The following is a 14,043-nucleotide window of genomic DNA, read 5'->3' as shown; positions in this document are numbered from 1 at the left end:
ACCCCTACATCAGAATCTTTACCATCTTATATTTTGTCTTTAGGGCATGCATTTATAAGATTTGTGTACAGTTTAAGGGAAGGCGAGGAGGCTGCAAAAGTACATCATTGTACACAATTGGGAAAGATGAGGATGAGACATTGTCTGTACTTTTTTTTAACGATATCAGTGGCATTGTTTTTCAAGCCTACTTACTAGTCATGTGAATGAACCATCAGTTAAAAATTCTGCAAATATTTTCTGACATTTCTTCAATGCCATAAGGGTCCACAAATTATATACATAATTAATGGGGGAGGCAGTTTGTCAAAAGTCATAATCATACACAAGAAGTGAGGGTGTCAAAAGTGACTCAAAAATTATACATATAATTCATGGACAGTCCCTTTAATTAATTATGAAATATACAAATAACTGAACATTCTTTTCTATTTACAAAAATTAAACATTTTTTTAATCAAAAGATACTGAATGAATATTGTAATCATTCTTAGTAGTATTAGTGTTATTTTATAGAGTATATTTCTTTTTTTAAATTGGAATTAAAAAATTTTGTAAGAATAACACATTTCAATTACAATATATTTAAAAGGTGCTTAAAATAAAATTCATGCAAAATTTTACGAAAGACATAGGATATATTCAAAAAAAAAAAAAAAATTTTAGATAAATTGAAGTAAACATATTTACCAAAATTCATCAAAACAAATATTAAATATAGTTAACAATTTTATTAATATGTATTTAATTTACAAAGACTTATTGGATGGCCTTCATGTTATACAGAATGTATCACAAAAACTGAAAAAAATTCACATCTCTTTATATTTATTATTGTAAATTTTAAAAGCATATTTCAAGCATTTATGTGAACATATATAAAGCTTACATAAGTGTTATTTACAGGATTTGTCCAATAAGTATTGGGACTGATTTTTTTCCTACCAATGGGAAGGGATGGAGGGCAGTTTCTATGGATGGAATTGGTGGTGGGGAATGTCATGTAAGCTCAATTGTCTCTGAGCCTTTGAAGTGCATAGATAGCAACTGAAGTGAAAGTGTGCTTAGTGCTCGTGTCGAGAGTCAAGATGCAGGAAACCATCAAGCAGAGTTTTGCCATCAAATTTTGTGTTAAATTGAACAAAGGGTTTGACTTTTGATTAGGGTCTGCTGAACCCAAAGGGAGATTGGCAATACCTGGATGTTCCGTCACGACGATGCACCCAGTCATACATCACTAATTGTGAGAGAGGCACTGGCCAAACAGTGTGCCAATGCTGCTCCAACCTTCCTGCAGTACAGATTTGGCTTCCCCAACTTCTTTTTATTCCCTTGGACCAAAAGGAGCCTCAAAGGACATTGTTTCAGGACAATCAAGGCAGTCCATGCAGCTTTGACGGGGTGCCTGGACAGCCTTGCAGTTGCAGACTTCCCGGAGTTTACGAAGACTGGAAAAAGCACTGGCAGCAATGTATTGATGCAGGAGGGTCATATCTTAAAAATTATTAACTCATTGTACACATGCCTTCAATAAATTTCTTTATATGACTTCAGTCCCAATACTTATTGGACAAACATTGTATATATTACATTGCATATAAATGTTAAATAATTATACACAGATAAAATTTTCAATGTGGTTTTTCTCATTGCTTTTAATGTATAATCTAGAAATTTGAAACTGTGTATTTAGAATTGAGTTATATTAATTAATAAATTTAATTAATTCAACAGCATTTAACCATTCAGATGTAAGAAACACATTTAAGCAAACTTTATCTGCATCTTGAAATTAAACCATTTTAAATAAAATTCCAATAAAATGATTTTCAAATTTCTGTTTATTTACTTAATAATTCAACATTTGATATCATTTGTTTACTTTACAAAAACAAAAATTATAGTACTATTCTGCCATTCACCATTTAAACAGCTGTTAAAAATTTCTTATAAATGTGGTAGGAAGTAATTTGTTTCTGTTAATATTTTCAATTTTATCTTAGAAAATTTCATTGCTACTCAAATATGAACAATTATTATTTAAAAATAATTTGATAGACCTAGATATTTAAATATACTTTGGAATAGTAAATACTTTATAATGATTGAGTGATAAATCATATGAATATGAATCTTATCTAAATTGCCATTATAATATTAGAAATTAATTCTTATATGTAACTTGATTTATAAATTGTATATTTACTTAAAATTTAAGATAAATTTATCTATCTATTTTATATTTAAATTAATTATACCATTAAAAAATCATTTTCGTAAAAAATTAGTCAATTACACGATTTTAAAACAGTAAACAAACCTTCCTTATAAATAAATCCCTACACACCCCTTTAACACATCTCTCGTGACAGAAATACTTTTAACTGTTGCCAACTGTTTATAAATTAAAAAGAAATTATATTTAACGAAACGAAGAAATTTTATTATAAAAATATTACATACAATAAAAGACAAAAAGTAATTATAAACAAATTAAAATATGTTTAAAATTTTTATAATGTACATCTACTTAAATAATCGTTGGATGATAATTTCCCGACTTTCCAGAAAATTCCCTAAAACATCTGACGAAATTTCAGTAGAACGATAAGCGCCACGTAGTAAACTTTAATTTTATAAACGTTTATTATTTTAATTAAAATATATCTCAAAATTTTATAAGAGTTTTAAATTAAAAATAATTTAAACTATTTTAGAATAAATAATATCGATAAATCTGTGATATTTAATCAATTGCGAAACTGTGTTATAAAACTGTAGATGACAGTAAAGCATTTCAAACGTACACAATGGCGCTCAGTATGAGACAGAGGTGAGAAGGCGGCGGTCCAAGTGGCGAAGAAATATGACAGAAATGTGTTCTAGCGTCGTTAAAAACGACGTCGACAAAACCGAAGAATATAGAAGAGTCGTAGAAGAAAAGGATAAACTTATTAAAAGACAATTTATAAGGATAGAAGAACTAGAAAATGAATTAGCGGTGATTAAACAGGAGAAAGATGTTCTACTCTGCGATATCAATAAATTGCGTTTCGAGTTAGAAATGAGCGAATTGAAACGCTTGAAAGATGCGAGGTGAGTTATGAAATTGATTAAAAAAATTCAAATTTAAAAATTTAAATATTGTAATCGATTAATTTAGCAAACGGCATTCGTTGTAACACGTGTTAATTGAGCGAAATGGGGAATTTAAAATATGTTGTGCAACTTTTTTAGGGGTTAACTTATCTGCAGTATGGCTTACGATAAATATGCATTTAATTTATCTTTTTTTTATTTTTAACCATATCGTGACTTGAAGGTGATATATATATAAATGCCAATGTTTTTTTTCCTACTCACGCGAATTATTATTTATTTTTAGTTATAGAAAAATCGATAAATTTAGTTTTAAAAATGTAAAAATTTATTTAAAATAATCAATTTTTTTTAAAGACTACGTAAAAAAAATGTAGTTAGTTTAATTTTGTGCGATTAAATAAGGATTAAATGCCTTAATAACGTGTTTATTTTTCTCATTTAAAAATTATTAGAGCGTAGTTAGATGTCAGGGAATATATTAATTGATAAGTAAAGATAAAAAGCGACGTAGTTTATTTAATATTTATCTTATAAACAAGCTGTATCGGAAGTAATTTGTTTGGAAAAGTAAGGTTTTCTGGAAAGTGAATAAAACTTTTTCACAAAGAAATTTTGTTTGTTCTCATCGGATATTTGTTAGAAAAAAGTAAAAGAAAAAATACCTCCATATTTTCATCCTTTTTTTTCATTAAAATTTAAACAAAAGGATGTAAAATAAAATAAAAAAACCTTCGATCTACGAGGTGAAAGATGCGACTCGACTAGAAACTGGAACACAGATGCATTCAGCCATTTAATACTGAAAAAAAAAATAAATAAATTTTTACTTTTGTTCACTTTGCATAGCCTATTTTTCGAATAAATATCGATAAAATGTTTTCGTCTTCGCATATTTTTTACTTTAAAATTATAGAAAATCGTGTATGTGTGTATGTGTTTTTTTTTATATCACTTGAAAGACAATTTATTTAGTTTTTGGTGTGTTTAAATATATTTTTCTTAGTTTCTGGTGTGTACAATGTATTTTATCGATCTCTGGATACTTTAAATTTAAATTTATTCGAATCTTGCACCTTTTTTAATTAAAAAGGAGTGGTTTAGAAGAGTTTACTCTTAATTATATAAGAGGAAAAAATAAACAAACATACAGACGCATTTTTCCTGTACAAATGTTTTTCTAAAAAATGAAGGACTTAAAAATTTTTCTCTTTATTAATATGATAATTCAAAATTTTTAGTTAGTTACGGGGTGAATAGTTGACCTTGCAAAGTCATACGCTTCAGTATCCCACTCGCACACGACCCATATTAACTAAGAGACGTGACGTCTGGGCAGGTGGCACGTGTCATTGTCGACGTCGTAACAATACCGGACCGGTTACGCCACTGCGAAAACAACAGATTTGTTTCTAGGGACGTCAACTATTTAAGATGCCAAAAAAGTGGACGAAACTCGTAAAAAATGTGCGTGTGTATTTTTTTTGATCGGTTGGCTTAATCGAAACCTAACTCCCGAAGCGTTGACAGATGCAATAATTCAAGCCTCTCTCATTTCTCTCTCCTCGTTCCCTTTTGAGTTTGGGACCGAAAGACGTGACCGAGAACGTTTTCGAGAGGTTTAACTTGCCGAACAGACGATTGACGTAGTAGAACGAAGAAAAGATGCTTTCGAGGAACTTGACCTTTGACTCCTCGTTTCCCCCCGTCTGGTCACCGACAACGACGATTGAGTTAGACGATACCATTCCTTCCATTCTTTTTTTTTAAAAACGAGTTCCCGAACAAGGATGGGTTTTCCTGTTCTTTTACGTTGTCATCGAAGTTCTGTTCTCCTTTTTTCGTCAGTAGGCCCTCTAAATTAATTTTTTTTTTCGTATTCGAGCATTGTCCGTTATTGTAGAGAGTCAAGTCTGAAGCATTGAAAAGGCGGAATTCAAAGCTTATTTTCTCAATATATTTTTCTTTTATTTACAGAATTTTACTTCGAAGAAAGTTTTTTGTATTAAAAATTTATTTAATCATTCATTTTTTTGGAATTTTGACTTAATTTGGTACCTAGAAATGCAGTTTCTTGTAGCGTATTGTCTGTGTTCGAATTTTCGAAATGTAATCAAAAGGGTCGTTAAATGAAAAACCCGTTTAGCCTCATTCTTAAAATTATTTTTTGAATTATTTTATAAAAATTTCTTTTTGTTTTAATTGTATTCTTATCTGTTTTCGTGATAGAACAAAAGATTATCATCTGATACTTAATATCATGCAAGATAAAGAAGAGTTGTGGAGGCTTTTATACTCCTAATCGTTTCAGTGATTTATAAGTAGAACATACAATATTTTACTCATATAAACATAATAAACGATCGTGTTTTCCTGCACAGATCGATAATTTACACAATGCAAAATTACATAACCGAGTAATTAATCCCACTTCGGTTTATCGCAATGGAGGATTTGTCACGGAATTTTACTCTGCAAGAACTTAAATTTTGCGCTAAATTATTCATTATTCGCCACCAAATGCGGTGGTTTTTTCATTATCTTTTATAAGTTAAATATTATATTACTATGTTTTAATCGTAAAACGGGTCGGGAGCGAACGAAGAAGAAATCGATTTCATTTGAGGCAAGCAAAATTATCGAAGAATTATTCGCAAAAACACGAAATTAATCGATTCAATTTTCTTTCCAATGTCTGTCTGTACCGAGAGTACCGAGATATCGGTCCCATCACGTGATTGTTCTCGGCCAATACCGTACGTCATCTCGTATGGGGGTGAGAGTAAAGCAACTAATAATAATACTCGCTCACATCTGGTGCATGAATCTCTCCCTTTTGGTTGCGCAAAACGCTTCCGCTTTGGATGGTCACGGGCTCGTGACTCGCGAGTTACATGCCAAATCACGCCGGTCACGTTCTCTGTTGGACGCGTGATTGCTTCTCGGTTGCAACGCACCCCCCAGTTGCAAACACTGGTTGAAAGGACGAGGTCGTTACCGAAGATGGTTATTTGGCACTAAATGTAGATAAACGCTCGGATCGATAATGTCTCTTTGCTTTCTCGTTCTTTGCTGCTTTTTTTAAGAAAGAAGAATATTCGTCTTAATGATTTTGATGGCTCCGGCTTTGAGGGATCCTGTTTTTTGCAACTTACACGGCCCTACGGTGACTTCAAGCTTGTCTATTAATAATAATCGATATATTTTTAAAAATCCTTTTAGACAAGAATTACGGTAATTTAACTCGAATTATATAATAAATTAGTGTCGTTCTCGAATAAAAAGGTTACTTTTAATTATGCCACGCGATTGTCTTCCTCCATTCCATGCTGTGGGTGCGTGTATTGAGCCCCTCTTTGCGTTCGCGTGAGAGATTGGTTTTTAAATTCTTTTATCGAAACAATTTAATTACACGTTCTAATCTGTTTAGAATTGATAATTTTATTATCGAAGCATTCGAAATTTGTAAAAGTTCCTTAATTAATTAAAAAAGATTGATGTGTTAGATTTATTCTGTTAAACTTATACCGGTATATTAAATAATTAAATACGAGAAGGTAATTATTATACTCGTAAAAACATTGAGTTGTTTTTTTTTCTTTAGTCGAGGATTGAATAAACTGGAATTTTACTTGTGGTGCAGTTTTTGTTTTGTTATGACTATATGAAATGACTTAAGTGCCACGTTTTTTGTTATAGACCATTGTATGGTATCTAAATGGTTCGAACTGTTTCGGAAAATAGGATCTGAGCACTTATGTGGTGATTCGATTTACGACGGCTCGCTTAACGACTGTTTTTTCAAGAATAAATTAGTAAAGTTATACTATTTTGTAGTAGTTTAAATGTCTTATTCTCTAAGAGAAAACGGTATAAAATTTAAAAAACGACTTCCATTAAAATTCCTGTTTTTTCCCTTCATAATTTGATATAATTTAAAGTTAGCCTATTTTTTTTTCTTTCGTCGAATGTTTACTCGTCACCCAAAGCTGTAATAATCGTAGAAACGTGAAGTTCAAATATTTTATAGTTTTAGCTTTATATTTACATAAGCGTAAAAACAAGGAGGTTTAGCAGTTAGCGATTCTTTGGCACCGCTCAATATAACCTCAGTCAACCTATTGATCTGGCATCAAACACTGGCAGTGGTGTTCACTAGGGTACACGCTGGTTCGGCACCATTGTTCCTCTCGCATTATTTTTCCTCTCTCGGGAGAGGGAGTATCTGCTTTCACTTCATTCTTCGTCGCCATAGGTCAATGCTGACTTCCGGTGACACAGATGCCACCTTTTATTATTGTGCAGACCCATCGATTCTAGATCAACATTGTTTCTTCGTATGCCATTTCCTCGACGATAAGGAGCAAAAATATTAACTTTCGAATATTTTAAATGTATCTCCAATAGTGGAATTTTATCACATTATATAAAAGAAAAAAGGGTCTCGAAGTGTCTGCAGATAAAATAGTTTCCTTCGAAAGTGGCTAAGGAGCGTGATTTGTTGAAGCAATTTTCAAGAGTCGCGACCTGTAACCATTTCTGCGATGACGCCTGTTTTATTATATTTACGGTAAATTTATACAAGAATCGAAACAATTCACGTAAATTCGAATGTTTTATAAAATCTTCACGTGTTTCTCCTCCCCGTTGTAGAGGGGAGGGGTTTTTTTTTCTTGTTTCCTGAAGTTCCTGCTGTTTGCAACGTCAGCCACTGGGGAAGTGGGTACAAACAGCTCTGAATAGGAAAACGCTCTGTAATAGAAAAAGTATTGGGGCAAAGAGTACAATCGACGCGGGTGGCCGGGTCAATAATTAGAACGAAGTTAGTGTACCGCCTTGCTCCTAATTTTCGCAGCAGTCGAAACGTGGTCGTCGTTTGACCCACTCGTTTTCCCCTCCCTCGTTTTAGGTAGGTGCTTTTTTAAGGCCTCGGACGCGTGGAATATGCCCTTCGAAGGGGATTATGGGAAGGGCGTGAAGGGGAAATCCACCCAGAATCCCCTGACTCACGCAGAAGACCCCACCCTAATTTTACACCGTTTAACCTACTAATTGAAACCTTAAGGCCATTAAGGAAATCGGACTGAGGTCGTTTGTTTTTTTCCGATCTTTTCGAAAGGAAAAATCATCTTTACAGAATAAATGAATGTATATTAATGGGTATAGACTTCTATTTTACTGTTATTATCGGTAGGAACAGGCAGAGTATTATTATTATTTATAAGAGAAACTCTTGCCTCGAACTGACGCTATATAATAGCCTAGAAAACTTGATATTCGGAGAGAAGTGAGCAATTACCTTTGGCTGTTTATTGGACTATCCTGTCACCATAGCAACCGCGGTCCTAGTTAAAAAGGAAAACATTAAATATGTAATATCCTCGTGACAGAATAAGGATAACTTCTAGTTCGAGCTTCCCTGATATCCTAACTGCTGCAAGGTTTCTGAAGAAATGTTTTAAAAAATATTACGTAGCTGAAGAATATGGGAGAAAATACATGAAATGTTTTCTCACTTTTTCAAATAAGAGGGGGATTTTATAGGGCGAAGTCTGATTTTTTGCTGAGAACCATACGCATAGAGCCATATTTACGTATTTATATTAATTATTTTGTTATAAAAGTAAAAAAAATAATTAATATAGGTGTTGTAGCTACCTCACCATAAATTCTATGAAATATGAATCCATAATCTTTAAATTCTACATGGATTTTGTAGAAGTTGGTGAAAACGGCTTTTAAAATAGTTTGAATAGTAACTTGTGACTGGAGTATAGCTTTGTAGATGATGATAAAAAAAAAAAAAAGACTGCACAAACATAAGGGGGATTTTTTAGACAGTGTTTGTGAACGTAAAGAATGGCTCCGAGTAAAATACAAAATCGATTTATTTTCCGAACAAATTACGTTTTAGTACTTTTCCCTCTAAGAGTTATGATTTTGTTCGAATGATTTTTGCAGGAATTTGTACAATCCATACTTCGAAAATGTTCACATTTAATTCAAAAACAGTTATAAATGCACGTTAAACGGTTAAATTTGTTAATGACTACTTAGAAATAATTTAAAATAAGACATTTCGTCGCTACCGAAATTGATTTTTCCACCATTTTGTTCAAGTTCTAGAAAATTTAAAATTTAAATCGTAAAGATGTGGACATTTTGTAAGAGATAAAACCATTATAGACTTGTGGATAAGCCTATATATTAAGCTAATATTAATTTATATAAAATATAAGTTATTCGAAAACTTCCTTTTACAGCACAGATAATAACAACAGGGCAGGGAGAGAATTATATATAAATTGTCCAGAGTCATCACTAGTGTCATTAGCGTGGACTATGCATTCTGCAGGAACCTTCGAATTGATGACATCCGAATGATATACGACTTTGTTTTCCCTCGATGTCCCCCTTTAGATTGTGGACCAACTTATAATGATATCATCATCGTAGCAAACGGATGCCTCAATTGGGAATAAGAATCCTTTTTCGCCATATTAATCTTACTTGTCTTCGTCATACTCGTGTAATATATACATTTTTAAGTTCTGATTTTTCAAAATTTTCGATTAAATTTATGTAATAAAGCAATTACTTCTCTCATTTTTAATGAAAGAAGTAATTAATTGTTCCCATTGATGTTGCGTGGTATCTTAAATGGGTCATATCAATTGTATCGAGAATGGACAGCAGCGTGTAGTTTTTGGTGTCCTCGTTTATAAATTCGATTATTTTCGATAAATTTAGATTGTTTTATGTACGGATATTCGCTTAATTAATTTTTTAAGGTATGAATATCCGAAAGCCTTATTATTCGTAGCTTACAATATGCTTTTACTCTACCTTTTCACAGCCTAAACTATGCTTTACTATCTTACCTCTTCCTATCGAATAATTGAAGATTTAAATTGATTTTTTTAACGTCAAATTTTGCTTTTTTTGTTAGAAAATCGAACATTTAAAGGTAATCAATCCACTTCAGAAGATATAATCAGTTATTCGGCACGAAAAAAAATATTAAATCTAAAGTTACACAAATGCTAAGTAGCTACGATCATTCTTCAGAATTAGATCTATTCAACTATTTATTGTAACTTATTTCCATTAAATCTACATTAAAAAAATCGTTCTCAATCGACAAGCTATAAATACTTTAAATATAAATTCCATTTTAATGATTTTATCCTAAATTTTATAATTTAAAAACTATTTTTTAAGTATTAAAAGGACCTACATCAAATCACTTAAACAATAAAAATGATTTTGGATTGACTTCTGGGCTGTCATGTGGTGTATATTTATATATAAATCTACATATTAATGTAGTTGTTACCCGCTGTAATTAGTAATTTAACTTTACGTGCTTATTTTAAATTGGTTTTGAGTTTGTACATCTGCAAAATTCCGTTCAGGAAGGGAGTACGACAGCTGAATCGTTTCTCAGAGATTCTGCCGAATATATTATCTGTTATTATTCGAATGCAAAAAATTCTGTTTGATATTTTTAGTAAGAGCAATGGTGCTTTTGTAAACATATATGTATTCAAATTATGGTTTAAATTGGTATATCGAAGGAAAACGTGAAGCTCTTGTTAATTCTTACTCCATCTTTGTGAATACTCTTCAAGAATATTTATAGAAGCACCCGTTAGAATGTTCTATACGATTGTATATCCTACAAGGATAAGGGTGAGCTAGTACTTAGACTTTTAGTGATCCTAAGATTGACATATAACAAATCCTATACTTACGCCAAATAATAAATACGTCAAAATGTGAGGCCCTAAGCTATAGACTCATAACGCGAGGCCCTAAATTGCAGCTTGTTTAGCTTAAATGCAAATCTGGCCCCAGGGCAAAAGGGCATTCTATAGGAGTAGGGGACGGGGGTGGACGAGTATCGCACAGATGTTCTACAATATTTGTGAATATTCACTTTTCACGTTTAAGAATATTCTCAAATTATAAAATAAATCGAATTTTATTGATTCGAAAGAAATTTTGTATTTTAATTTATGGTTTCTGCCAAGAATTAAAAATTACAGGAATTTTAATAAAGTTTTAAGATAAAAGTAGATAATTAGAAAATTTTCCACTGAAATTGTATTAGTTTGTGTATAATTTGTGTTTTGTAGTGTAGATTTAACAAGGACACAAATATACAAAATATTTATTCTGTTCTAAATACAAAGAAATACAGAATGCTTTGTGTTTTGTTGAGACTTGGTAGACAATAGATTATCGAAGTTCTATGGTGACGTGTGTTGTTTGTGTTTGCGTGTGTGCGTTGCTGTGTGTTGTTACACGTAGCATATATATCAGACTTTCTACAATTTTTGCTTTATTATTAGTATTATCTTCTATAAATTATTATTTGCATTTCCATTTATGGAAATTTAATTCGAGTAATAATCTTATTGTTCATAGATTTTATTCATTTTTCAAAAATTCTCGACAGATTCGATCTCTTGTTTGCTGAAAAATGCTCATTGATATCGGTTTGAAAACATGCTGGCCTAAAAGTCAGTTAACCAATTGTAAAAAGTACTTGAATACGACTGCAATTATGGGTAATAAAATGCTACAAAAATTGTTAAAGCGTTGTAATTTGTGTGTAGAACAAGTTTAATTTACCATTCATATTTACCGGAAACACGTCACGCGGTTAACTAACTTTTGGGTCATCATTCATAATACTTTTTCTCGACTATCAAGATCGTTCTATTAAAAATAACGTTTATAAACTAAGACAACGGGCTAATTTTATTAGCTCGTTCATAAGAATTTTATTTATTTGTTCCTATAAACTATAGATAAAATATTAAATTTTTCGGTGCAAATTACGTTAATCATACGAGTGCAATTATTTATTTATTTTTTAATTAATTATTAAAAAATAATTAAAGATAACCGACTTTTGGTCCACTCTGTAAACATAAAAATAAGAAGTTGCTGTCGTAAATTACAAAAGATTAATAGTGGATTATTTTGGAATATTACAGTTGAAAATCGGAAATGGAATTCAATACGAATGTGAGGAACGAATGAGATCTTTTAATGTTGCGTGTTTCTACTCGACGCCCCTTCTAATATTTCAAAATGAATGCGTGTAAGATTACATTTACTTCTACATTCGACAGATGTATAACTTACCTAATCTCTCATATATATATTTTATCTCGCTTCGAAGCAAAGTGTAGAGCGGGGGAATCAATAATAAAACTTACCTTTACACGTCGCCAGGTATAATTGAGTTCTGAAAAATGTTCTCGTTATTTTTTGACAATTTAATTATTCGATAATACATCTAAACAGCGTCAAATATTTCACCTTTATCTTTTTTTTTTTATAAAATGAATCGGAAGCACGGTTCAAGAGCGACGTTCATACTCTGAATACAGTTTAATTAAGGGGAGTAATTGGAAAAAAGGGGGTTCCCACTGCCACTATCCGAGAAAGAGTTGTGTTAGTAGCTGATAAGAGACGATCTTATTCCTTCGCTTCTCTTTTCTGTTTCACATTTTCACGCTGTTTACCTCACAAGTCAATTATCTTAGGTTTAGTCACAGCAGAATCTGTTCTCTACCCTTCCTTGCTCTTAATGATTAGTCGATAATTCATCGTTACTCGTCACGCATCTACGTGAAGTATATACTGTATATATATTTTTAAGGGGGTGGTTAAGCTCCAGTCTCACGTGACTTTGCTCATTTTTTGCCAACAATCACGTGCGTTAGCTGCCATTAAGTCGAAGAAACATTAATGTAAGTTTTCGATCGAGGAAACACGTGGAATTTTTCCGCGTGATAGTTTTTTTTTTTTTTTGGAGTGTCCTTTGACACAATTCTTGTTTGCTATCGAAACCGACGTCCATATTGCTCTAGAGCCTTCATTTTACTGATAGTGCTTTAGGTAGGTTTTCGCTAGTCGATGACGGAGGAGGGAGGGGAGAGAAAGAGAGAGGGAATATACCACTTTACGGCACATTAGGGGATGTATACGTCCCCGTTGCCATAGCAACGTGTAGCACCGGCTAAGAGAGCTGCAGCTGGGTTTATGGAAAACTGACTGCCAGCTTTTTCTTCGCTTTACCATGTGCAGTGTCGTTAGGACGAAACACGAAAACATCATCGAGCCGTTTTCACTTAAGCTGAGCTTTTACATTATATGCAGTTTAGAAGGAAGTAAAATTGATTTTTTTCCCTCCTTTTTCTTTTCTTCTATATGTCAGAAAATTGAAATTTTCTTAAATTTTCTAGCAAAAGTATGCGCTTCATAAAATTTATACACACTTTACCCCTTTAAGTTTTATATATTTACCGTACAGGGACGTTTGTATAAAGTGGATGATTTGCTCGTTTGATTTCGATTGTAATTTTCATTAGTAACAGCTGTTGCGTATCGCTTAGAGTTTAACGTTATCGGAATTCCAAAGTTTCTATGTATTTGTTCCCTGTTTCCTTTTTAAAATGTGGCGAAACACAATCGAATTCGATCGCCATTACAGCTCGGTTGTTAAAGGAGAAAAACTGGTTTGATAACCGATTTTGTCATTGGAAATTACTCTCTCTTCGACCCATTCCTGGATAAGATTGGACGAGTACGTCACTTCCGGTGTCTCCTCCGGATTGTTGAATCCGAATCGATGACTGGTGTGTGTGTTCCCTTAGCAACTCGTTTTACGAGGTTCAAGGTGAAGGCTGAGTCGATAACGATTCTTCTGTATCATCCGCTTCGTGTGTAAGAATTCTCTTTCTACTGTACATTGCACCCCTTACTTACTGATTAATATGCTAATTTCTCCGATAGTTTGTTTCGATGTTAACACGAAACTTCTCTTTCGTGACTCGAAAATTAGAATAAAGTATCTCGATTCTATTTATATACAGTATTTTTATACTATTGGCGATAGTCTACCTGCAAGTACGGATACTCCACTTT

General features: G+C 32.3%; 1 protein-coding gene across 1 annotated transcript in view; it reads left to right on the top strand.

The window, feature by feature from the left end:
* Positions 1-2,795: 2,795 nt before the first annotated feature.
* LOC111630435 (IQ motif and SEC7 domain-containing protein 1-like) overlaps positions 2,796-14,043 on the top strand; it is a 130,312-nt gene continuing 119,064 nt past the window's right edge. The window contains exon 1 of the mRNA XM_023374531.1: positions 2,796-3,096. Within this exon, the coding sequence (XP_023230299.1) occupies positions 2,867-3,096 (230 nt within the window). The 5' untranslated portion in view covers positions 2,796-2,866. The remainder of the gene's footprint in view (positions 3,097-14,043) is intronic.

The sequence above is a fragment of the Centruroides sculpturatus genome, unplaced genomic scaffold (genome assembly GCF_000671375.1).
Source record: "Centruroides sculpturatus isolate CEXI.00-Female unplaced genomic scaffold, Cexi_2.0 scaffold383, whole genome shotgun sequence".
Taxonomy (NCBI): domain Eukaryota; kingdom Metazoa; phylum Arthropoda; class Arachnida; order Scorpiones; family Buthidae; genus Centruroides; species Centruroides sculpturatus.
Note: the sequence above shows the minus strand (reverse complement) of the source record. Positions and strands in the feature narration are given on the sequence as shown.